The 26,481-nt window shown below is 40.8% G+C and overlaps 1 protein-coding gene across 1 annotated transcript; it reads left to right on the top strand.

The window, feature by feature from the left end:
• Nucleotides 1-111: 111 nt before the first annotated feature.
• Nucleotides 112-20,796, top strand: TM2D1 (TM2 domain containing 1). The gene is made up of 7 exons (XM_030495163.1): nucleotides 112-449; nucleotides 1,769-1,842; nucleotides 4,056-4,164; nucleotides 8,367-8,458; nucleotides 11,847-11,920; nucleotides 13,436-16,311; nucleotides 19,541-20,796. The coding sequence occupies exons 1-6, from the start codon at nucleotides 289-291 to the stop codon at nucleotides 13,544-13,546; spliced, it is 621 nt and encodes a 206-aa protein (XP_030351023.1). The 5' UTR covers nucleotides 112-288; the 3' UTR covers nucleotides 13,547-16,311; nucleotides 19,541-20,796.
• The last annotated feature ends 5,685 nt before the right edge of the window (nucleotides 20,797-26,481 follow it).

The following is a 26,481-nucleotide window of genomic DNA, read 5'->3' as shown; positions in this document are numbered from 1 at the left end:
TGCTGGTGGCGGCGCCGCCATCTTTTCTCAGGGCACGGGCTCCATGTTGAGTAGGGGCAGGCTCTGCCCTCAGCGCTGACCATTAGCTGCCTCGGGAGCCATGTTTACTGAGGTCAACCCTCCCCAGATCCCACACCGGTTCCCTCAGCAGCCCGCGAACAACCCGCAGGGCCACGCTTCCCCGCCCCTCCCTGCAGGAACGCGGCCTTCCCCCCTCGGCGGGGTCCGCTCCTCCCCGCGGCGCCGCCGGGGCATGCGAGTCAGCTGACGGCAGCGGCGGTTTCCATCATGGCTGCCCGGCCGCGGTGGCTGCCTGCGGGGCCGGGGAGGCGGAGAGGCGCGGCGGAGGCGCGGATCCTGCTTCTCCTTCTCTGGTTCGCGGCTGCAGCCGTGGAGGGAGCGGCGGGCACGGAACCGCCGCTGAAGTGCGACGAGCTGAGGCTGGGGCAATATCCTGAGCGCGGCCGGGGCTGGGGCCGGGCGGCGGGGGCTCGGTTGCTATGGCGATGGGGCCGCGGAGGGGCTGGCGGTGCCTGAGGGGCGCCGCTTGTCCAGGCGCCTCGGAGGGAGCCGGGGAGGTGGAGGGTGTGAGGGGCCTGACAGGGCCAGGGTGTCCCGCGGGTGTCAGGAAGCCTCAGGTCAGGAGCCCCGAGGGGATTTTGCCTGGAAGGAGCTGGAGAGGGCACGTCTGCAGTGGCCTGGGTTCATTTTGGGGGTGTCCAATGTGTCCAAGGTTGGGATGCCTTTACGATTTTCAACGAGAATATCCCCTGGAATGAGGGACTTCTCTCCTCCACCCCTCCAGCTTCTGAGTTTTGCAGGACACTCGAGTGGGACGTGGTGTCTTTGCACCATGTTGAGTTCTCTGCAGTCCAGAGGAGCGGGGTGCATGTGTTAGACCCTGACCCTCCAAAACCATGTCAGGCCTTCCCCAGAAAATGTTTGTTGATGGTAGCTGGCAGTTATTGATGGTCAAAAGTGTCAGGAAAGAAAATGTTGGAAAAGGTAACTTCATCTCCTGCTGTTCTTGGCTGTAGGAGTTCAGACGTATGGAAATTAGTTCCTGCTCAGTGTTTTTTCTAGTCCAAATTCCTAGACAAGGGGTAATGGGTTCAAACTTAAACAGGGGAGATTCAGGTTAGATATTAGGCAGAAGTTGTTCCCTGTGAGGGTGCTGAGGCGCTGGCACAGGGTGCCCAGAGAAACTGTAGCTGCCCCATCCCTGGCAGTGTTCAAGGCCAGGTTGGACACAGGGGCTTGGAGCAACCTGCTCTAGTGGAAGGTGTCCCTGCCCATGGCAGGGGGTTGGAACTGGATGAGCTTTAAGGTCCCTTCCAACACAAACCATTCTAGGATTCTATGTTCATTTTTAGGTGTTCTTTGAATTTCTATATTACTGCAGATTTCATCTTCTCAACCAAATGCCTCAATTCAAAGGTACTCTGATACTGAAACAAGGGAAGAAGACTAGGTTAGGCATGCTACCTTGTTGCCTTCAAATACAGAGGCTATGACTGATAAATATTATTCCTTCAGGTAGTGCTGACTGCAGCACTAATTAAATGTGGAGCTTATGAGATATATTGGTGTATTAAATTGGATTAGCAGATTTAGTGTATGGTAATGTGCTGTTCTTATTTTGGGGGATGGGTAGGAGCTAACATCAAGGTGCATCCTAAATCCTCAGGGTTTAAAGAGGGTGGAATAAATTACTGTTAAACCTGTTGTAATGTTTGATATGAAAAATGTTTTCCTCAATTACCTGAACATATATGTGCGATGAGCCTAAAATAGACAATAGTACCCAAGAACCAATGAATTGCACAAATCACACAGCATATGGTAAGGATTTCTAACTTTCTAACAACTTCGTGTTGACACTAACTACATTTTCCAAGGAAGTGTTCAATTTATGCGTTTGTGTATCTGCTTTATGAAACATGGGATTAGTAATATCGTTAGTATGAAAGCCTAAACCACTTGTGTGGATTGGATGCTTTACTAAAAAATGAATAAATACTTTGTCTCTGATTGGTACATTTGTAAGTGAGGTTTCTGGTAAATCTCTTCCATGTATGTTATATCCTCTAGGCTCTGTCCTGCACTAGTGTGATTAAAACAAACCATTCCTGTCATAATGATTTTGCATATAATTATTAAAAGAATTGACACATGACAGAACAGCCTTCAAAATCTTGTATTTCTTTAGTAGAAATACTTCAAGGCAAGGTAGTTCCTTCCATTATCAGGAGGTTTTGGTGACATAAGGCTGTGTTTTGAGAGCACTTACATTTATTTTAATGTTAAGTTCTGATGTATTTTGGAGTACAACAGAAAAATGCTTAAATTAATCACTTGGTTTGCCACTTGTGTTCAGCTTTTCTGATATTCTCAGGTGTTGAAATAAATGGTCTCTGTGTTAGTTAATAGCACAACAGTTTCACTTTATGTGCATTCATGTTTAAAACACATTTGTATGCTCGTTATCTTTCATGTTTTGCTTTCCATAAATACTGAATAATTTTTTTCACTGGGTTGCTCAGGGATAGCGAAGGTTTTCCAAATACTTTTCGGATACTGGATGAAAATACTATCCAAAATGGATCTTTTGTAAAGTTATTCAGTCCTTTACATCATCTTTGATGTTCTGTCTCTGATTGTAAATGGCCAGTCATTGAGCAGAAAGAATATGACATAGCTTGAGATTGTTCACAGCTCAGATTGTTGTCTAACCAATTACATTGTGGTTGTATTTAATACACCACACATCAGAACAGGAGATAAGCTTCAGAGTGGAGAAAGTTGCTAACAATTAACATGTTGTTTTCTACGTCTGTATAGTGTTTTTACACATAGAGCAGTTTTTACATTGTTCCCACAGTGTTTGAGTTCCTTTCTTTTTCAGTATTACCTAAGTAATAAAAACTTAATCTTCTGGATCATGCTTGAAGCAATGCTGTTTCTGAATACCTTTCTGGGATCCATCACCCAAACAAATTAGGATTTAATTTAAAGCATTGAAGTAGTCTCATTGAGTAACAGGTTTGGAGTCTTACTGGTGTCAGATTGACAAGATAATTGTGGCCTTTTCTATATCAGTATATGTTAACTGCTGTGGGTTTCTAAATAACAGAGAGCAACTACTTTCTTTGCATAACTTTACTACTAGAAATAATGTAATTTTTTTGTTATTGTCTTAGATTAGGCACATCAGAATCATCCATGTAGCAGTTAAGTTCCAGAGATAAGTTAATTTTTTTTTTTGGTCTTATGCCATATGGATAGATATTAAAAAAAATCTAAATCCTAGTCCTCTTGCCTGTGTGTATTATTGGAAAATTTGGAAGGACATGTTGAACCTGGCTTATTTTGTTAGGATTAACCATCAGGACTCAGAAGTACAGAAAACTGATAGAAAGTGCATTTTTCCCTTTAAAACAACAGACACCAACACTGGATAGTGACTAATGTTCTGACAATACACTGCAGACTTCTAGCAGATGTTCTTTCTGCTGTGATTTCCATGCTGGTTCTCTTAAGAGTCAAGTCTTTGCTAAAAATAATAGAATAAGTTGGGTTGAAAGGCTCCTCAAGAACTTGTATAGTCCAACTTCCTGCTCAAAGCAACATTAGCACCCAATTCACAGCAGATTGCTAAAGGCTTTGTGCAGTCAGATCATGAAAATCACCTCCAAGGATGGTGATGGCACTACCTCTCTGGGCCACTTGTTCCAACATTTGACTTCTCATGATGAAAATATTTTCTGTATGTCAGGTTCAGCTTTCCCATTGACTCATATTGGAGCCAGGATGGAAATTAAATCAGAATTAGGGGAGCAATTAGGTTTGTATAATTTACTTAATATGTAGCAAGGAAAAAACACAATTTTGTCATAGAAATAACTTTAAAAAGTTATTTAAACAATAATATGTGTGTGTAGTGTGTCATGACTATTGCAAAGTAGATCTTCATTTGTTCCCTTGTGTCTTGTCAGAAAAAATGCTACAATGCACCACCAGTTACTGCTGAATTTCATATGATTTTTTGTCCTCAGTTCAGTGTCTGCCAGCACCAAATATTACTTGCAAAGATCACCTTGGTGTAGAAAAAGTCTTTACAGGACATGAAGTTGGATTTTACAAGCCTATTGCATGTCGCAATGTGTAAGTACACGGTTCCTTTTTGTAATAACTTATCTTTGTTTTCACATTGATGTTTTTCTAAAACAGTATGATGTGTTCACAGATGGAAAAAGAGAAGTAAGATTGACCCATACACGTTGCCCAGTACTTAATCCTTTAATAGATACAATAAGCAATACAAGAATACAATATGCATGTTTATAAGTAAATCTGTCTCTGCTTTAGACACTTTGTTTGTTTGTTTAGTTACATTTGTGTCTTTGCTGTACTGTAGTATTTTACCTTTGCTTTACTTAGTACCGGCAAAACTTGTCCTAAACGCTAAAGCTACATTTCACATGTGCTTAAAATCCACACAGCTGCTGAAAGGAGCTGCCTGGGGACACCTCTCCGTCCCTGCCCCTGATGTACCATATACTGAATCAGGGAACTGATCTGGGTTTGAACTAACTTGGATCACTTCCCCAGTTTGAGCCACAGTACAGTCACTGCTTGTGTCAATGTAAGGATAAGGGCAACTCAAGGATAAAAGAGCGGAGAAAGGAGGGCTGGACTGCACTGCTCTGTCCTCTGTCAGTACTGGTTCATGCCAGTTTAAAGTGTGCCTATAGCTGCAGCTTAAGTTGTAGTATGCATGAATATTGGGGGAGTTTAAGTCTCAATTCAGTTCCCCCAAAAATCTCTTTCAGAGGAACTGTTCTCTATTTTTAAACAACCTTTGTGTTTAATCGAATCCTCTGCGTCTTTTAAGAGCCTGTTTCTGAAACGTGAAAATGATGGACCAAGTTTTTCTAAAGCACATTGTGAGCAGTGGAAGGCTCTGGGTACCAATAAATGTTCCAACTGGCCAGTGCTAATGATCAGCCAACACTTGTTAGTACCATTTGTTTTTCCTTTTTGTGGGCTTCATGCAGGAGCCTTTTTCTTTTGTCCTACTGGAATCTTTGGAAATTAAACCACCAGTAATTCACTGGGTATTCCTTATCACACCAGTGGGCAAATAACTCTAATGCAGTTCTTACTGCTCAATAATTTGCTTAACTCTGAAGTACAGCTCTGCCTCTTAGTTTCATAAATATTTTCTCTGTATTTAGTCTTCTCAACAGTCAAAGCTCAGCAAATTGAAGAAAACATATTATTACATCTAATCAAATTTAAATGCTAGCAAACTAGACTTCAGTCACATTTTTGTCCAGAAACAATTGCGTTTCAGTCCCATCTGTGATGGGGACTGAGAACAAGATGAGCTATACTAGTTTAATAAAATTGCTTCCTCTTTGGAGTAGACAGTAATTCTTCTGTTTGGAGTTTTTTGTATACGTATATATTTTTGGTTTAATAAATTTTCTACAAACATGTTTTAAATGTAGCTTTTCATTGCATTTATTTATTAAAAAATGTATCTATGTAGGCAGAAAAATATCATCCTTCTTGGGATGTCTGTTACTTGTTCATGACGATTCTTTATGGTGAACTAATCAGTGGTTACACTACCAAAAGAACTTTCCCAGTCCCATGACTGCTAGTATGACAGAAGGGGAACCTTTGTAGGCTTGCTGAAGAGGCCAGTGGAATACAACTGGGAATGTAGGAAGACTGATGGAAACATGCCCTTGATAAAGCCCCAAAGCCAGGTAAAAATGGCAGCAAGATGAATACTACCATCCTTCACATGTACACTCGTCTAAAAAATTGTCTGATCACTGATGAGCCTTTTCTAAGCCATTTTGAATGTTACCTGATTATGAGAAACGTTATTTTAAGCAGGAATCTCCAGCTTAATATTACAACAATAGGCCTCCCTTTTCTACTGCTTTTTGTAGATTTTCTAGTGTCTTATCTGAGTTTTGCTGGAAATTGTACCCGTCTTCTGCCAGAAATAACTGCATGTCATTTAAGCAGAAAATTAATTTGAGAAGGCATCGTCCCATTAGCAGGGTTGTCCTAGCATGGGGACAGCACGTTCAGCTCTGTTCCTAGCTTTTGGAAAGGACAAGTCAGCAAGTTTGCCTTAGCCAAACTGTAATTCAGCAACAGCCCAGATAACAGTTCTGGGATCCCGTTATTACAGAGCAAGACCCGGAGATGTTATGTGTTTGTGTAAGTGGATGTGTTCAGGTTCAGCTGCTCCTTGTGTTAGTTCAAGGGAAAGCTTGTAAGTACTAATGAGATTACTCCAGCAAAGTCAAGGTTGCTTTGGTTTGGTTTGAATTTGATGTTTTGGAGGTAGGTTTTTTCCCCCTGAACTCTAGAACTCCCCACATGGGCACTCTGGCATGTATTTTGCTTAATATGTGCAGGCCATGATTCTGCAGACTTGAAATGTGTATTGCTCAAGTATTTGCCATTCCAGGAAAGGAGGCCACAAAATGGTAGTTCTATGAAATTCATGGAGTTCAGTGTGGACAGGTCCTTGAGAAGTGCTAAGAGAACCTAAAGGAGCACAGGAACCACCATGAACTACAGCACTACCTGCATATTATCAACTGATGTGGAAGAGCTGGAAGAATGTTTTTAGCGTGGCAGGTGGAAGAAACATATGCAGGAAAAATTAAGAGCTGAGAAGCAAGAAAAAAAATCTGATGAGGAACTGAAAAGAAATTACATCTTTTACCCAACTGTAGAAATTCACTTAGATGCCTGGGATGTGTTATTTTCCTACTCGCTGGTTTGGTCTTCAGTGCATATTTTTAACTGAAAGAGTAAGACAAAGGAAATAAAAGAGTGGATGCAGCTTTGTTACACTATTAACATGCTTCCACTTCAGACTAGATTTCTTCTGCCTGTCAGTTTGATGCTCACTAGGCTGCACACTGTTCTGCATTTAAAAGCATCTCAACGCGCAGGCAAGTGCTTGGTTTATTACTAGTTTTGATCAGAAGCATCTCAAACTGTGTTCCCAGCTTTTGTGTAAGAGCTTGTTTTATGCTTTAGTGTCCTTGGAGAGTTGTTGACACTTTTGTAGTTCAGAAACAATTTCCAACACTTTCCCTCAATTTTCAAATAAAACCGTTAGTGTTCTTTACAGTGGAAACAAGACAGGTCTAAAGATGATAATTTACATTACGTTAGGTTCCAGGAATGCCCAGTGCGTTCTGTGTTGCTAATAAGTGCTAAGTAACAAATATTGAGGTAAGAGTCATGATTTAATCCCTTAATGTTGCCATTAAGTTTTAAAGTCAGTAAATCTAGATAATAAGCAAAAAGGTGGATCTTTATTTGGCATTGAAAGTGCTTAATAAAGGTGCTTGGACCTTTCTCAGCTCCTGTCTTTCTGAAACTCTGTGTTTTATTTGACTGTCAACCAAGAGTTTAATTTGGACTTACTATATAATTGCCGGGGCATAGTAGTGCATGTATCAAAGCAGTGAATTATTGAATATTTTTGAAGTTTTAATTACATTTGGGTTTGCTTTTCTTTTCAGAAGCTAGCTGTTCGCCGATGCAGCAAGTTGTAGTATTGACAGCTTTGTGTTTCTAGCTCACTTATTGGTATAAGTTACTTACAAATGAAGTCACACATGGTTAGGTGGCCAGAATGGTGCCTATTAGCATAAATCTCAGAAAATCTGTTGTGTCTGTTTAGTCTGTATTTCTAACCATGGGATGCTTTAGAGTACCTCTGTACATCTTTGTACCATCAACAGTCCTTTTTGTTTGTGAGTTTGTGGCATTTACTACTTTTAGAGTGGAGTAAATGGATACATGACTTACCCTTTTTATTGAATCCTTCCTGCATCTTCTTCAGTCAGTGGCCATGGTTCGTTTCTCCTTCAGATCTCATTGCAATTCCTGTCTCTGCTGACATCTCACCTGTCTATGCTGTTCCTCTCAATTTGGCTGAGCGTGAGACTAATGCCTACAGACAGCATGCATACACCTCTTAGCTTTCTAGGGTTGTCTCAGTAGGGCTGAACTGTTAGGAAGTACTCTGTGAAACTGGGGATTATGTCCTGACAAGAAATCATGATTAGTTTCAGAATAGTCTGTATTCTGCAAGAGTATACTCGAGTTGCAACAGCTGAGGTTGCTTTATGGAGCATGCCTACCCAGTTTGAAAGCTTAATATTATCAATTCTGTGTCTGTTAACTGAAGCTAAATAACAGTCTGTAGGGTTTTTAAAAAGTGAAGCAGCAGGCAAATGACTCACTACTTTAATTCTCAAAAGTATGAGTGAGTATATCTTGCAGTCGTTGTCTACGTTACTTGTTTCTTTTGGCAGCAATGGATACTCATACAAAGTGGCAGTGGCTCTGTCCTTATTTCTTGGATGGCTGGGAGCAGATAGATTTTATCTAGGTTATCCTGCATTAGGTAAGTTTCTCTCTTATTTTTTCTTTGAAATAGAGCCTATTGTTATGACTGAGTTGTATGTGTACATTTATATTTTGAGTAATGAAGGCTGACAGTCATAGTTCTAATAGTTACAACTAGAATCCTTACTTTATTGTCAAGTAAGATAAAATCCTGCATTATCCTCAGCCTGCTGTTCTGTTGGAATGAGTGGTGGCAAATGGGTATATAGTTGTTCCAAAAGATAAAATTCTAATAAGCAAACTTGATTATTGCTATTCATAGTTTTGCTTTATGTTTGCTTTGCATTGATGTTTACCACAGCATTCTTTGTGAGGCACTGAAACAGAAGAGATTTTGACTTGTGTGCCAGCTACTTAAATGATGCTTGATTTTACCAGGAAAATAATGGATGAACTTTACAGTGTTTTGGGATGTAGAATTTATTCTGGCAAATAGATACCTTCAAAATAGCTCATAGTATTAATAACAGTTCTGCAGAAACTGGGACCTTTAATAAGACCTACCTCTGGCTAGTGTTTTTAGGATCTGATTCCCAGGGTGGTGTTGCCATTGGCTTTTAAATAAAGGCAATATGTTAGAACTACTTTTGCTGGCTTTGTTTATCAGCTGGGCAAATGAACTAAATTTAAGCCTAGGTAGCGTGGAGCATGAATTAGGAAAAGCTACACATGTTACTGCCACTTCAGCTTGGAATTTTGAGTTTCTGCCCACTAAATGCAAACCCTTGTTTTTCTCATAACATTCTCTGTCCTTCTCAATAATCTTGTGTTAACATCTGTGGTTTTTTTCCCTGAGATTCTCTAATTAGCACTTACTTTGTCCATCTGTTTCACAAAAGGATCCATTTTTGGAAATGGTCAATAAGGTGCACCTTCTTGTTATACCATTGCATTTGGAATAATAATTTGCAGTAATTATTTTGTATTATATTGTAGTAATATGGAGTTATAAATCCTCCATTCTTCTATAGAAGTTCTTTATGGCTTATGCTTGTTAACCCTGCAGGAATATACTGTAGCCAGTAGCCAAAGTTAAAAGACTTAAACTCTCCCACAGTCATGTTTTCAAGCTTTTGGCAAAACCAAGTAGGTAAGAGTAGAAGATCAATACATTGGATTCCTTTACAGTAGTTGATTGGGGATTTTTGAGGTCATCCATGCCTAAGCAAAAAATGGTTAAGAAAGGTTAATATCATTGAAATACTTTGTGCAAGCATAATAAAGGCTGTAAACGCTCTTTGGTTTATTTTTTTTCCTTCTTTTTTTGCTTAAAGAGCACACACAAATACAAGCTGTTGAATCTGAAGAAATCAGGAAAGCAACCTCTTCCTCTCCCACACACTGTGAACTAAACCATAAGTTACTACTGTGTAAGAGCACTATTTTTTTCCCTCCATGCTTTAGAGGAGTTTATTTTCTCAGTGTGATCTGCTTGTTGGGGAGGGAAGTGAGGAGGAAGAGAAAAAATCAACTTTACCCTGCACTCCAGAAATACATGCCAGGTTCAGAAACAGTTCTTCTACATCCAGTATAATGGAGCAGCCAGTGCCTTAAATAAACTGGAGGTGCTCTGGGAAATGCCAACTGGCGTTGAGGTTCAGGGCCAGAGCTTGGAGAGGAGATGGTATAAGAAGTGTCACAAGTATCTTAAATGGTGACTGCGCTCAGTGCAGGTAATAACAAAGTAAACCATTTGCCAGAGTTTGGCATTATTTAATAGTCTTAGCGGTTGTTTCCTAAGGCCAACATTTAGCTGGCTGTTTCCCTTATGTTTTGCTATGCTACTGGCAGGCTAACCGTGTCTGGCTGCTGCAAGTCTCACAGGTCAGCCACTGGGAACAAGTTGTTTTAAACAATGAAATACTCTGGGTTTTGCACATGTAAGTGGCACCACTTCAGTTGCATTAGGCACAGAAGTTTTTTTCTCGAATCAGCTGAAAGACCATCCTGCTACTACTCTTTCATCTTCTTGGTTGTTAGGTATTTTTCCCCTGTGCTCTCTGACTACTGTGTTGTTCCGTGGAGAGGTTATAAACTGTCTCCCTGGCATTTATAAATCAGGCTAGTTTCATCTTGTCAACTCTGGGAGCCGTATTCAGACTGTGGGATGCTCTTCCTGCAGCGTGCATGCAGTTACTCCTCCGTATGCAGCCTCATAAACAGGGCATGGGGGAGAGGAGGTGGTATGGGGGAGAGAATTCTGCTTCTGAGAGAGGTAAGCACAAAGGAGGAGGTGGAGGTCAGGAGACCTTCAGGTGTTTGACCAAGAGCAGGCTCATTCTTCAGAGAAGGGCTTTTGCTAGAGGTTTTACTAGCAGGTATCATGCAGCACAGCTCAACTTGTAGCTGTGGGGAAGAGGTGCTCTGGGATGCCACACTGGCTGATATTACCAGTGTGCTCTCTTGCCTCAGAAGTAGGCTTGGCCCTTGTAAGCACATAAGGATATGTTTTTTAGCACTGAGCTGTGTTTTCCTTGTACAGCATAGCCTAAAACTGATTTAAATGCCACAGATACACATTCCCCCTCATACTGCTTATGCCTGGGTAAAGAGACAAATGTCTTCACAAGGAGTATCTCATTCTCAAAATAACCTAGGTATTTGCCTAGCTCAAGTGGAGTATTACTTATATATACTACTCATTGTATTATCTTCATTGTATAAGACACTGCTGATGTTAAAACTAAATTTGAGACAGCTTCCTTCTTCTGAAGGCATTTTCCAGATGAAGTCTGCCTTGCATGGCAACTTCTAATGAAACATTTATCTGTTAGTTTCTATTCCCATATATTTTCTATTAATCTTTCATTTATTCGTACAAAAAATAACATTTTTGAATACCAGTTAAAAAGAAATGTTTATATTTGTTTAATATGTATTCAAAATAAGTTCCTATTTCAGCAAAAATACAAAAATGATACAAAGGATTGTTTGCCAAAGTAGCGTGTTCTGAAAATCAAATCAGTATGTGCTGCAACTCATGAGATGGTAGAAAGTCTCTTTCTATTCACAAGTAAATTTTGCAGCTCAAGTTGGGATTTTTTTTGTCTGTGCCTCAATCAAAGAAAAGAAAATTTCCAGTTTTATGTTTATGAACTTTTGCCTTTCCTTGTTTAAGAGTATTTATCTGTTAAAAAAATTAAATTGTTAATGTTTAAAATCTTTGAAGTGTATTCAGGATGTAGAAATATGAATATGTGGTTTGTTTTTTCCCCTGATAATTAAAGATCTTTAACTTTAGGTCTGTTTCTAGATGTGTGTTTGTGTGTGTGTGTGTGTATATATATATATATATTTTGTGGAGTGGGGAGAGAGTTGGAATGTGATTGCCACCAGAAACCTATGAACTTTATAGTGACTGGCTTTAACCTATTTTCCTTTTTTAGGTTTGTTGAAGTTCTGCACTGTAGGATTTTGTGGAATAGGGAGCCTAATTGATTTCATACTTATTTCAATGCAGGTAAGTCAGGGCTTTCAAAACAAGCTACAAATCTGATTTTGTTACAGCTTTGATTTAATTGCTAATACTTTGGTAACATTTTGGCCTTAAGAACTTTTTTGTATTGAAAAATCAAGGCATTTATTTTAGCACTGTAGATTGATGTTGTGGAATATGGGCATGAGGTAATGGGTTCAAACTAAAAGGGGAAGTTCAGGTTGGATATAAGGAAGCAGTTCTTTACTGTGAGGGTGCTGAGGCGCTGGAACAGGTTGCCCGGAGAAGTGGTAAATGCTCCATCCCTGGCAGTGTTCAAGGCCAGGTTGGACAGAGCCTTGGGTGACATGGTCTGTGTGAGGTGTCCCTGCCCGTGGCAGGGGGTTGGAGCTGGATGAGCTTTAAGGTCCTTTCCAACCCAAACCATTCTATAATTCTATGAAATATCAATATATTTGCTGTTTGAATTAAAAATTAGATTAGATATCTATGAATACTTGTAACGAATAGCTTGGAAGCTATAGCACTGTAAATTCGCTTTGTCAGAACCTGTGAGCTCTTTATGTGGCTCAGAATGTTAGACTTTGCATGAGATGTCCTGCTGTTCCCAAACCCCTGAAGCTCTGTGTTTGCATGTGCTTCATTCTAATGGAGCCCATCATCTGGGGTGTCCATGCAATGTGCAGGAGGGGACATTGCCATTTCTTTTTCTGCATCTCCTCCAAGTACAAGTCCCATGTCACCCAAGAGCTGTCAGTGTAGGATTCATGATGTTTAAATCCCCAGCTGGGGTGACATTTTGTGACATCATGGAATTGCCAAATTGTCTTATTCTGCAGCACATCCATTTAGCATGAATTGCAAATTGCCTATGATGAACTTAAAACACATTTTGAATATGGGAATTGTTTATATGGGTTTGTATATATATACATACACACTTTAAAATTATGCACCTTTGTGTGTACATCTTTTAAACCATATGCATTCTCAAATTCCTTTCTGTGCTATCACATAGCTATCACATCTTGCCTAGATCACTTACAGCTGCAGTTGAGAGTGTTTTTCTTTCATCTCTCCTTATTCATCTCCGTGGTGACCCCACATCAATTTAGCATTTACAGAAAAAAACCTCATGATCTTTACTCCTTCTCTCCATTGCTTACCTGTGCACTATTTCAAAGATACTTGTCATCAACCTAATTCTCTCCTGCCTACCCTCCTTTGTTCAAGAAGAGTGGTTTGGAGCCCACTCATGTGTTAGCCCCATTTTGTGACTCAAATCCTCATTGGCTTAACTTAGCACCGGTGCCTGGCTGTGTAATTTGGTTGATTAGAAGCCGTAGGGAAATGTTGCTTCTGAGACAGAGCTCTCTAAAACAGTTAAACTACAGCATAACTTCAAAATAAATCTAGTTTCTGTTTGACTAATTAAGCATGACTAATTTTATGATGGGAAAATTAGCAGTAATTGAGACATTAGCACAAAGTATATATTTCACTTCATATTGAAAAGTCTTGGTTCTTTTTCTCTTGTAGATTGTTGGACCTTCGGATGGCTCTAGTTACATTATAGATTACTATGGAGCAAGGCTTACAAGGCTCACTATTACCAATGCCACATTCAGGAAAATGCAGACCTATCCTTAACCCTGGCAGTAAGTGTCACAAATAGGTGCATTTCAGTTTCCCAGATGGATCCAGTCGTCCACTGAAATTGCTGATGACTTATTAATTACACTTCATCAGAACTGAATACTAAATGTACATGGAACAAAGATGATAAAATATGAAAATTCCTCAAGTGAATGAGTTTACCTCAAAGGCGCCAAGTTTCTTTGTGACTGCTCTATTTCTGTGAGCACATGGTTTGTTGCCAAGTTGTACCATTTGTGAAATGTGCAGACTTCTGCAATTTGCACTGACGTTCTTCTGTGTCTGTAAGTATAATTTAGAGTGTTATAGAGAGGTGGAGAAAGATTTGTTCAGAACAGCTATGCTGATCTTTAGCCCATTGAAATTGATGAGCTTTTTAGCATGGCTGGGCTAGGATTATACTTGGGGTCTGTTTTTGAAGCTGTGCGTAGCAGTTTGTAAATGAACTTAAATATCCCAAACCACAGAAATGGCCTTTCGTTCTATCCTGTTAGTTAAAATCCAGATGGCCCTAAATCTTGTGCTGATGGATCCTTTGAAATTCCATTAATTTAAATAATTATTTCTCTAAAGGTTAAAGACAAATTTTGGCCAAGTTGCAAAATCTGGCGAGTGCTGATCAACAGTAGAAATATGGAGGCGTAAAAAAAATAGAACATACCACAAAAAAGGAGTGTAGATGTTGGGGTGCCCGAGGTTAGAATAAAAAATAATCATTCTTCTTCTTTTGATTTTTTTTTTTTCCCTCTTTTGCAACCATCTGTGGTGAAATACTTACCTTCTTTTTCTGAAAAGAAATTGGTGTATGTATTTTACAGCTACAGAATGTCAAAAAAGTGAATTCTTTGTACTAACAAAGCCCTTAAAAGGATCTTGGTTTAGATCAGTTGTGTTTCAGTGAAATGAGTTCTGTGTCCTTCAAACTTGTTTGACCAAAGTCTTTAGGACACCCAAGATTTACCTGGATATTCCTTTAAAGAAAAGTATATACACACAGAGACACGTTAACAGAATCTCTGTATTATTTGACCAATTTTAAACATTCCCTTCACCTTCTAATGAAAACTGGCAAGAACTGAGTGAGAAATCCATGTGACACAAACTATAGTGTAGATAGTTTTCAGAACTTTGGGGTATTCTTTTGTTTTTCAGATGAAACTTTCAAAATGGTTCTAGTGTGTCCACAAAAGGTATTTTTAAGGGAATTACAAAAAATGAGATTCCCAAATTGATTTTTAAAAGTGCAATTTGTGGGTTTTAGTCTCTCTTAAGCCTACATTGACTGGTGCACAGAAAGCTTTGTAAAGAAATCAAGGGTTTTTTTCTAAATCAGCAGAACCTGACCTGTGTAATGAGAATAAACCACAGGGAAATACTTTGTGCTTAACACTAATTCTTTCCTTCACACGAGAAAGATGTCGTTTTGGAATACTTGCATTCTACTTCTGGGTTCAAAAACACAAGAACACTGTTAGCTTCATTCACTTGCCTGGTACTTGTTTTATCTCGCTTTTGTCTCTCTTTCACTGGATGCTCTTTGTGCATTTTTGTTTCCTGTAACACTTTCAGGAACAGACAGGAAGTGGATGGAAAATAACTGTTTGAATCAAATAAAATCTCATGGCTAAGATCATCTTGTGGCTTGTCTGCTTTTTGGTTTTTAACCCTGAAGCTGATAATATAGCTGTGAAAATAGGAAGATACCATGGACATTATAATAAAAGAATACACTTGGGCAACTCATCGCACAGGATTTCATTCTAAAATGTATTTCCATGTGTACAAGTAGCAGAGAGCTTGACTTAATGATTTCAGCAGCCCATTCTGTACTTCATTATCTGTAAAAGAATACAGGAGCTATTTTGTGTGAATCAGATGAAAATATGATTAGTTATGAGGTCCATCAGATAGTTTGTTAATCCCAGAAACCAAGTAGCCAGCAGAGAGAAAATATTTGTTATTCCAAGTTACAGCGTTTCTGTAGGAACAGAAGGTGGGTATCAACCAATGCAGGGAATAAAAGCTGCTATGGGACTCTCTCCTGATGCTTTCTGGTTTGTGATACCCATGCATGCTCTTGTCAGGAATGCACTGCTTTGTCATCTCTTCTCTTGGAATGGCATTCCACTTGATCCTCTATCTCAACAACTTCTTTCACAACCCTCTCCTTTGTCTGTAAAGCCTTTTGGAAATCAGTGCCACAGGTGGTGTAACCTTTTCATCTGGTATTGGGTACTGTTGGAATTATATTCCGTGTCTGAACACACTTACCTGCATTTCTACACACTTGTTTAGCTGCCTAGCTGAAGTTTAGAGAGGGTTAACAGAGTAAGCAGATAGTAACTGCAGGGCCAGTAGTGAGGTCTTTGTTTTCATCATGTAATTATCAGACATGGCATGTTTACCATAAGGGCTGTGAAAAGTGTGATGTGAGATGTAAAGCTGTCCCACTGTGCTAATAATAAATTGGCTACAGTAATATTTATCAAAATGTCTGTCCTATGATGATTTTCTGTGTTGCTGCCTGCTTGAGCTTAATCCTGTCAATCAAGTTGTCCACCCCAGTGTTCCTGTAGCTCCCATTGCTCTGACTGTGCTGAATAATCTCTCTGGATTGTTTTCATAAAAACAGTTGCAAAGCAATAAAAATAATTAGACAATGTACTATGTCATCCTCCTGCCTCATTCCCAGATAAAATGATAGCTGCTGGCCCTGCAGATATTCAGGAATCCTTTCATCATTCCAACAGGACTGAGAGGTATTATTCTGTATCTGTAAAAATAAAGAACATAAAAAGTAAAGGCCAGAGTTTAAAAAAAGAATTTGAAGTACCAGCCTTTAAAAACTTGTGTAAGGCTCTTCACTGAAAATGCTGCAGATCCATGCCAGGAGTTAAATCCAAATCTTCCCTAAGTGCCAGCGCAGTTCAGTCACTGCAAAAATGACTCCATAAACCTGTCCTTTTTTGTTTTTTTAATGTCCCTTTTAGGATTGTTCTGCAATGTGCTTAACCACGATCTGAAAGAGCAGTAGCTGGTAGAAACATTCAGCTCTGGGCACTTTGCAGTCACACAATGCAAAAGTGGTTGTACTTAAGTGTGCTTATTGTATTCATAAATTGCTCTGGATTGTGTTTCATAGAATCATAGACTGGTTTGGATTGGAAGGGACCTTATAGATCATCTGGTGTTTGGTCAACCTGTGCATCTTTCACTTGTGTTTAGAGCTTGCTTTCCAAAAGAGTGGATTTAGGGATATTTTAGAACAAACTGACTTGTTATTCCTACTGTGATTTAAACCCCAGCTATGCTATGGCAACTTCCTGTGACAGCATTTTGTTATCCTAACTGTTTCCCTCTCCACCACCACCCACCACTTATTGCATGAAGATATCACTTCTGCTTTCAGGACCTGATAACACCTTAAATGTTAGGCTTTATTATGTTTCCAAAGATGTATTGCTCTATGTCTGCCAGTAAAACTTCTCAGCTCCACAGGAAGGTCTTTGTGTTTGAAATGCTCCGTTAGAATTTTTTGGAGAACATCTGTTGTCACCCCATCAAGAATTGTTTCCTTTGTTCCTCAAGAGTATATTCAGCTCTCTTTGCTTACACAGCTATGTCGATTCAGTCTCCTCGCATCTCTTCTCCATGTTTTGGGGCTTTTATTTTTAGATTCATTAGGTGTTTAGTCCATTCCTGTCGCTTGCTCTGCAGTTTTCAAACCTGTTTCCTCCAGAAAATGATGTCGAATACAGTAAGGTTGGGTGCTTAAGCACCCAGTTGGGGAAATGCCAGAGGCAAGATCTTGCAAGCAACCATGCATTTTCATAGCAGTGTCACTAACTGTGTGATTGCCTTTTATTTCACCAATACATCATCCAGTCTTTCAAACTCCGCGTCGTCTCATCCCAAACTACTTTGCCATTTTTGTTATTATCAGTGGTCACTGTATGGCTTCTTTAAAAAAATGCATCATTTAAATTCATTTAAATCATGCTTTTTAACCAGCTGCTACGTTGTGGCTTCAGCCTGCATCAGAGTCTGCAAAAAGGTGAAATAGAAGAGATTATTGTTTGCGTCTTCTGCCTGAATCTGAGGAGAAAAAATAGCTTAACTTTAGGCATATGCTTAAGTGTTTTGCTAGACTGAAATTTGATCAAGACTCTTCCCACTTTCTTTCTGTCAATCCATCTGTGTTTCCCAGAGAACCTTTCTAATCTCTCTGAATTATAAGAGAAAATTGCATTCTATACGGAAGCCTTAGTACTGAGTGTAAGTAAGTGGCTAATAATATTTGGTACAGCTCTATGACATCCTGTGTGTGCCCAAACTTCTTTTTTTCACTTCAGAGATGCTTTTCTTGACTTTTGTTCATCTCTCAGCTCTGTTTGTTCATTATTGGCCACCTTTGGACATCGTGCAGCAAGTTCACAAGTACCTCTAGGAGGAGTTAGACGCTTCAGAGCTGAATCAAATATGTAGAAATGTCACGGCATCAGGTCAGGGGATCTTTTATATATACGAAGCAAAGACACATTAGGAAGCAGTAGATGTCAATAAGAGGAGGTTGTAGGCTTCAGTTTCTGCAGAGTATGTGTGAAACCTAAAACTACGTTGTCTCTGCCTTTTGCTTCCTGAAGGTGGAGCCAAACCCCCTATCAGATCTCCAAATCTCCTGAAGTTGTTCTTTATGGTACAGCAGAGACTTAGCACTCCGGTATTTTTCCTTGTACAACAGAGAAAACTGGAAAGTGGATGTGAGGATTCTGTCCAGCCAAGATGCATTTTGCACTATGCTCACTCTCTAGATCTAAGACTGTAGCAAAGGAAAAGAACGGAAATATAAGAAAACAAAGGGCAGTCTCAATGCTGTTTACACCATGTGTAGTGAAGATCTAGTTCCATAAACTCTCAACAAAATAAAGTGTCTAAAAAAATCCTGCTTGTCTCAAATACAAACTCCTTGCTTTTCCCAGTATTTCTGAGTCTTACTCTTCGTGCTTCATTATAATCTCAAACATACTCAGGCTCTGATAATTCTCCATTATACATTTGAATGGCTGCTTTCAAGACTGCAGCGCTCTCTCTGAGAAGCACAGTTCCGAGGCTCTGCAGATGCATATGACACAGCAGAATTTTAGGCAGTATAAAAATTATAAAGATCAGTTTCCATTACCGTAATTACTATATAAATCCTATCTTTAAGAGGCTTAGAACAGGCCTATTTACCCTTGGTTTGAGCTGAGCCTTGGTCCAAGTCTGATAAGTTGATCACCATTTTTTTTCGTTTTCTTTTTTCTTTTCTCTGCAGCATCATAACTTAGGGGGGAGTGGGGCAGGGAGGGAGAAGGGATCCAGCACCTCCTCTGCACTCTGTCTCTGACAGGGTGGTGTGTGTGTAATCGAGCAGTGTACCCGTCCCCAACCAACAGCAAGACTAAATGAGATGTACATTTTGTTACATCTGGAAAACACCGTTTCTCCCCTTGGAACCTGTGGTACTGCAGAGCAGGTGTGTGAGACGGCTCAGAGGCAGACCATCCACAGAGCGCAACTAGAAGCACCTTGGTAAACCTTCAGCTCTTATACTCTTTGGAGGGCTGCAAAGGTAATTCCCATCTTTTATGTCATTTGCACCACCTCAGTGAAAGTGAAGGTGTTATCTGCCCTGGTACTTCCCCTTTGCATAGCTGAGGTGCCCAGAGCTGCCTCCAGCTGCCTTTCAGGTCAAAGCATTTGAAGCTGAGAAAAGTTGGCAGCACAATATGCAGAGGTTAGTGTTACCCTGCTCCATTGCTGAAGCATGCCAGACTCTTAGCTGTAGGCCAGGGAGCAGCTTCAGTGTGGATACCCATTACTTGCTCGAAAGAAACCCTGCCACAGCATTTTCCATGTCATGAACCTGGTCTGCGGTGGGTGTTTTGCCCCCTAGCCTGTAGAACCGTAGGAATGAACTTATTAATGTATTCTGTTTCCTTTACACAGAGTCTTCTTCAAAGTTCCTTGGATTTACCATAGGGAAAACATGGCGAGAACATGTAAGAGGAGATCACTGCCTGCAAACAACTGACTGAGTGTTCACCTTGATCCTGACGAGACTGCCCACCATATGGATTGTGTTGGCAGAGGCAGAAGCCTGGGGAATGCAGAGGTGGGGGGTAATTTTTAGGGCTTTCATTCCATGGTCCCATTGATTATAACCCTATTAAGAGGATGATGCATGTGACTTTTAAGTTATTTTGTTAACGAAGTGTAAGCAATGGATGTGTCATGCTAACAAACAGAATTGCTGGTGTGTCTAATACAGTATGTAAGTACAGTATAGTGAATTTAAAAGGTTGTGGTAATCCAAGAATGTTAAAAGGGAAATGTGTGCTGGGGGGGGGGAGTGTGTGGGGGTTGGGGAGAAAAACGACTTACTTGACATTCCCTGTCTTCCTCCCAACTCCTTTGCTAAAGTAGGAACAGAATCGGAACAAAAAAATGTTTGTTTTACAGCTGTACCAAGTTACGGCGTGGACTCGTGCTCCCCCCCTCCTCTCCCACTTGCATCAAGTACATCCTGTACTTTTGGCAACATGTTGACTGGATATTTAAAAGCTGTGAACTGTTCTGAAAGTTTCACATACTGGGTTATGGGCCATGTGTGTTTGATCAAAATTCAATTACTGCACTGTACCATGCTTGGAAACCTATCATCCCAAGTTATGAAGTATGACGAAATAGGCTAATCTAATTGGTTCAGTATGGGAGCAGTATCAACCAAGCTTGTTATGATAAATAGCTTCCTGTGTTAAAGGTTCTCTAGAGCTTAAGTATCTTGGCTCACCTCCCTCTACAAAATAAGAATAGTGTTCCCTGGGAACAGTTACATCACTGTCCCTCTCCAATATTCACAATTAAAGGTTTGTGGATTTTTTTTTTTCATCTTGTTATTCCTTGAATAGATAATCCATGGCCATCTATCCCATTCTCTACTTTTCCTGCTCCTTCCTCAGGTTAGGTTGTGTGGTGCTTACCATGAGTCTCCCTGTTCTGTTTCAGAGCTAGGTAAGGCAAGCTTGACCAGGATGCCAAAACCCACTCTGGGCCGGAGGCTGCGGTTTGTGTGCTGGTGTGTCAGTACATGTGACATGCCTGTTTGTATAAAGATTTGGACTTTTTGATGTTAAGTTAAACGAGGAAGCACTTTAATCTTTCTGAGCACCTAATAAAAGAACTTCTGTATAGTGAATTTCATACCTATGGATGTGCTATTATCTTCTTGAAACTGAAATTCTAGTTCATCAGTAGTTAAAGGTAAATCCAGTGTGCAAGTGCTGGATTATGACTAGGGAAGGACTATGTTCTAAGCCTGGATTTGTAGTCACTAAATTTGTCACTAAGACAGTGAGCTGTCTCACATGAGTTGATACTGGCTTCGTGATTTTATCTGGTCCATCTTTGGCAAGAAGTACTTAGCTCGGATTTTGATGTCACGGTTACAGACAGTGTCAAGGGAAAACAAAAACAACAAGGAAAAGTGGCTCCTTATGTTCTGGCAATTCAATTTTTTCCTTTCTTGAACCACTCCCCCACATGCCTCCTAACTCAGAAGTCCCCTTCAGGCAAAATAATTGCGTGGCGATCATTTTACAGAGCTATACTGTAGGCCTGATATTGCAAGGGCCTTTGACACTGCTGAAATTTCTCCCAAGAATAAAGTTATTCACTTACTTAAGTGCTGGTAGAATGAGTCCTTATGTAAGTGAGTCTTCGTATTAGCCCCAAGACTGCCTAATACCTGGATTAAGCCTGTGTGGTGATTAATGCCTATTTACTATATCTGTTATCCCACTGCATTTTGCACTTCAGCCTTGATTAAGCCTTTTGCTTTACCGTTTAAAATGTCCTGCTTAACCTTCTGCTTACAAATGTACACAGTGCTGAGGTCTGCATTTTTGACTAGAACAAGTTCTACCATAAATAATAGCATTTAATTTTAAAGTACAACAGCTACAGTCACCACTTGATTAAATGACAAAGACCAGCAATAGCAAACTAGGGAATGCAGAGTTTTTTTCCAACAAATGTCTACGTCCACGTAAGAGAAAGAAATATACCTTGTGCTGCTGATTAGCACGTTCTGTGCTGGTCTTTATTCTATATGTTTATAGAAAATTATTACCAAAAGAGCCTAAACAGTGACTCTCTGTGCTTTCCCCAAATATCTTTTGAAGGAGATAAACTAGATTAATCTCTCTTTATAAAGTTCCCACAAGAAAGCTCACAGACACAGTAGCTTTACCTTCAAAAATAGAATGTGACTGTAGGCACTTATGCTAATCTCTTTTTTGGCAAATCAGCTTTTTTGTATTGAATCTTGCTTGATTGAATAGCACTGGAGCTGCCAGAGTAAATGCTATTATCAATGTACAGTAATTAAGGAAATAGTCCTTGTCACTCCAACAGTGTCCAGGCAGTGCCTTCTGTAATAAAGTTAAATGATAAAGAAATCTCTTCAAGATGTAGACACTGGACCAGGGGAGCTCTTGACATGCAGTAAAATAATGCAGTGTAGGATTACAGGTGATGGGGGAAAGTGTAAATGCCCATGGAATTCATGCTAAACACATGTTTGACTCTAAATGTCTAAATAGATGCTCGGCACTAAAACACATAATTGTTTAATTTGTCATGTAATTTCCTGACTCAGGGCAGTTGAGCATCTCCCAGTCTCCACCCTTAAAAAATGTGTGTGAGGGAGAGAAGGGGGGAGACCCTTCCATCATTCAGCAACTTCAAAGATCTTTTCCCCCTTCAGGCAGCAGCCTGCACAAATGATAAACCTTGCTTTAAGATCAGCAGAGCCAGGCTCTGCCAAATCCATTTGGGGAGAGAATTTCAGTCAAAAAGACTTGTCATTCCTTCCCCCGCCCTTCCGTTTCACTTGAAACTTTACAGCCTGGAAGTACTTCGGTGGATGGCAATTGTTCCCGCAGCACCCGAAGAGAGACATTCCCCAAGGAGAGAGAGAAACACCTTTGGACACCTTGCATGTTCTAACCTTATCGCATGCACCAAGAAGTGGAAAATGAAGTAAAGTTGGGTAATTCTGAGGTGCCAGACATGCCTCTTAAAAAGCAGAGAACCCTGATCTGTGCTGCTGCAGTTTTCTCAGCGCTTCTCAGCTGCAGCCCCACGTAGAGATCATTGCGCTAAACTGCACTGGCCTAAGACATGCTGAGGTCTGCATTTGATAGCAAAGAGCTTTTGTCCAACGAAGGTACCTGCAGAAGATATGTTGTTTAATGGGCAATAAATAACAAGGGAAGGTATTTAATCAAGTGTGCCAGGAAATACTGTTCATGTAAAAATACACACATTTCAAAAGATAGAGCTTGGGAAGCGAATGCTCAAAGGGGAAGGCAAAAGAGTCCATAGTGAAGCTGCTGAATTTCATCCCGCTACACATGCAGAAGGATTCCAGCCCTTACCCTGCTTTTCCCCATCAGCCTATTTCTTATCTAAACTCTGTATAATAATTGTCATATTTCATAAATCTGGCAGTTTTGCTTGGGCGTACATTACCGGGGATTTTAACATTCCCTGCAACACTCCCTTTTAATGCATTGACATTCTGAAAGCTGGGTATCGTAACCTCTCCATTAAATCTTTGACACAATGAAGTGTCTTCTAAATAAAATAATTTAGAGGGATCGATCCAGTGAACTTCAGGGTGCACCTTTTCAATTATTTTTTAAAGATGGAAGTGTTTTGTGCATATTGAGAGCTAGATTTGTGGGGCTGGGAGGAAAGCGAGTCACGTCTTGAGCGTGGACCTGAGCTCCACTCCAACAGGAGCTTATAGAAATGCTCAGAAGGGAGCGAGCACAAGAGCTGTTCCCGTGCTTCCAGCATGACTCCGAACTTGGCTTTGCTGGATCCGGGCCTCTTTTCTGTTGTATGTAAAACATTAATGTTCTATATATTGTTCCAAAGGATTTGGGGTTTTTTTACATACCCCTAGCTCGACCTTCAGAACTGTCCACTTGAATCTGAGCAGAACTGCTCTGGTCAGGACTCAAGAAAAAATGAAAAACCAGGCAGCGGGTTTTTTAATTGAGGCATGCCAAATACCAAAGGCAGATGCTTTTTCATTCTGTAGCTCCTGGATACGTGGTCTACTTTTTGGTTTCAAGGACAAAGGAAACACTTATCCAATTAGATGAGGCATGAGATCGTGACATACGGGCTCGTTCCTGAAATAAAAAAATGCTAGAAAAAGATATTTGACCCAAAGTCAGTAAGTGCTGTTAAAATAATGAATGCTCCATAAATCCAGCCATACTTACAGCCTATGTTTAGAGCTGTGCTGTTTTGGTCACTGAGAAGGGACCGCCCAGGATAGAGCCCCACGCAACTCACTTGTCCAAATCGCATTTTGAAGGCCTTACTTTTAAAACAGGATATACAAAAGTGTAAGCCAATTAAACTGCGAGGCAGACTTCTGCTATCTTCTCCCATCTGACATCTCTATCGAGTCAGCTCGGATGATATCAAACACGATTTGGTTGTCAGAACAGCTGAATTTCCCCCCCATGCTCAGCAAAGACAAGGTAACCTCTTGCTCCTCTTAGGAGGCTTGTCGGAGCTGATTTTTTAATAGGAATGTGGCTTGCCCATAATAATGAGGCTTTTGTCTACTGTTGGAAGTAAATGGTTAATGCTTTATACACATCACACCTGAATCTTGAGTGTCGTAGAAGCACGCTTCAATGTCTGCACGAGGAGCATCACACATCTTTGTCAGAAGCTGGATGCATTGGGGTCTGCGTCGTATCGCTCCCTATATCTGGCAATGGGGGCAATAGTTGAACTTGCAAATAATTACAGCTCTTCTGTTTCCAGCCTCAGAGCTGAGATGGGTTTACTTTAGTCTTAAGTTTACCAGGCAGCTGGAACTGTTGACTGATAATTGCTGCGAGTTTCTGATCCTCCAGAAGAGTGAAGAGCCTCCTCCGTCCTCCACCTATTGTTGGTACAGTTTGCTTTGCTGAAATTACTGAAATTGGTGTTATCGACACTGCACGGAGGGCTGGAGTCTCAGGTGCTGGGAATTAATGTTGCCTGTGTAATCACATCAGTTTACAACCTGATCTGCTGTCTGTCTTTTTTCATATAGTGTTGCTTAAAGCGAAATTGTGATCTCTCATCAAAAAGGAGTGTGGGGCTGAGTGATACTGGAACAAATGGAAGTGACTGGAAAAATTGCTCTTGTTCTCCCAGCCAGGTCCAGCTGCCATTTTGATTTCTCTCCACCTTGGTGGCTGGCTCTGAACCTTTCCTGCCATACGCTACTGCAGAGTCATTAGTTATGTATGACACCTAATGAAGCCCCAAACAGTGGTGTTCTCCAGGATGCCTGGACCCCTGGCGATTCTGGCCAAGAAGCAGCACTCCTTGAAGCCTTCCCAGCCCCAGCTGCAGCACAGATCGGGCTGGAAGCTGCATCTGTGCCTGCTGGCGAGGTCCCAGTGAGGGGCAGCCACAGCACTGCTGCACTGAGGGCACTGATGCCAATCCCCACCGGTGGGAACCCCCTGGAGATGCAGAGAATGGAGGAGGAAGCAGGAGAGAGCCCTGGACACCAAAGGTCCTTGAAACAAGCACAGCCCACAGCAGCCCTGAGAGCTGAGATCAACGGCAGGGCTTGACTTTAGGCCCTACTGCCTTGGGCTGGCTCAGCACTCTCACCGATGAGCTAAACCCTCATGTAATCACATTACTATTGCTCCCACCGCTTTTAAGAGAGCTTGTTCAGAACTCTCTCACTTCTGCAGTTTGCACACTCATAAAAACCATCCAGAATACAGTGAGGTGAGGAAGAAACACCATGAATTTTCATCATATTGGTATTTCTGGCACAATTTACATCGTGGCTACGTCCCTGATGAGGAGGAGCAATAAATACCCTCTGCAAAGCTCATATTGCGATGGATGGGAGAGGAAACAGTGACCCGAAGGGTGTCACATTCTGGAAACCCGACCTGGAAAGAAGGATCCACAATTAACGAGATGGGTAAGGGAGTCTTGAGGCTCAGCAGAGCCCTTTGATTATCATAAAAAGAAAGTGGGTGATAAGCAGTTTTAAAGCATTCATGTATTATCAATGATTTTTCTGGTGATAGGAAGAATTCAAAGGGGTGCTATTAGCATTCTGGACAGAGAGGGAGCAGATCTATAGCATGGCTCTCCATAAATACGTTGCTGCGGTAAACTTCTTTAGCACTTTGCAATTCACATCTGATCTCTGCTGACCTTTTTTTTTTTCATCCTAATTAAACCTTTAGCTTGCAAATGAGCCATTTCCTACATCAAACCGGTATATGGCAAAGGAGGAAACTCTACCCGGGATTTATAGGAGTTGCTGGCGACCTAACTGTCTATCACAACCTTTCCTAATTGATCTCTCTTTGAATTAAATTTGACCAATTACTTTCTCCTAGGTGAACAAAGATAAGACTATCCTTAAAATCTATTGTGCCAGCGGCGGAGAACAAAGCAGGGTGTATGTAGTGGATGGAAGATAACAATCCATTTTGTGCATGTAAGGAGGAAGATGAAGGCCAACTGCCTCCAGCACCCAAACCTCCAGCACCATAAACCGCTGGTTGTCTCGTCCAGATGTTTTCCCAGAGTGGTGTTTGTTTGGATAAACTGGTTTTGAAGGGGTGTGCATGCGGGTGACTTCGACTGCTGCTCTTATGAGCTCTGTTCATGTTCTCACCTGGTGTTGCTCCCACCCTGGTTTTGGAGCTTATGACCAAACCAACCTCTTCCAGGTTGCTCATACCCCATGGTCCACTTTCAGCACAGTGATGAGGCAGCCTTTCAAGTCCCTTTCCAGCATACCATCTGAGAAGAAATCCCCCAAATCACGAACC

Source organism: Strigops habroptila, chromosome 8 (genome assembly GCF_004027225.2).
Source record: "Strigops habroptila isolate Jane chromosome 8, bStrHab1.2.pri, whole genome shotgun sequence".
NCBI classification, from domain to species: domain Eukaryota; kingdom Metazoa; phylum Chordata; class Aves; order Psittaciformes; family Psittacidae; genus Strigops; species Strigops habroptila.
Note: the sequence above shows the minus strand (reverse complement) of the source record. Positions and strands in the feature narration are given on the sequence as shown.

Bases quoted from the DNA above. Each gene is read 5' to 3' on its own strand.
- TM2D1 (XM_030495163.1), top strand. From the start codon at position 289: ATGGCTGCCCGGCCGCGGTGGCTGCCTGCGGGGCCGGGGAGGCGGAGA. The intron at 4,165-8,366 runs GTAAGTACACGG...TTCTTTTGGCAG, and splicing joins CCTATTGCATGTCGCAATGT to CAATGGATACTCATACAAAG. The intron at 11,921-13,435 runs GTAAGTCAGGGC...TTTCTCTTGTAG, and splicing joins TCATACTTATTTCAATGCAG to ATTGTTGGACCTTCGGATGG.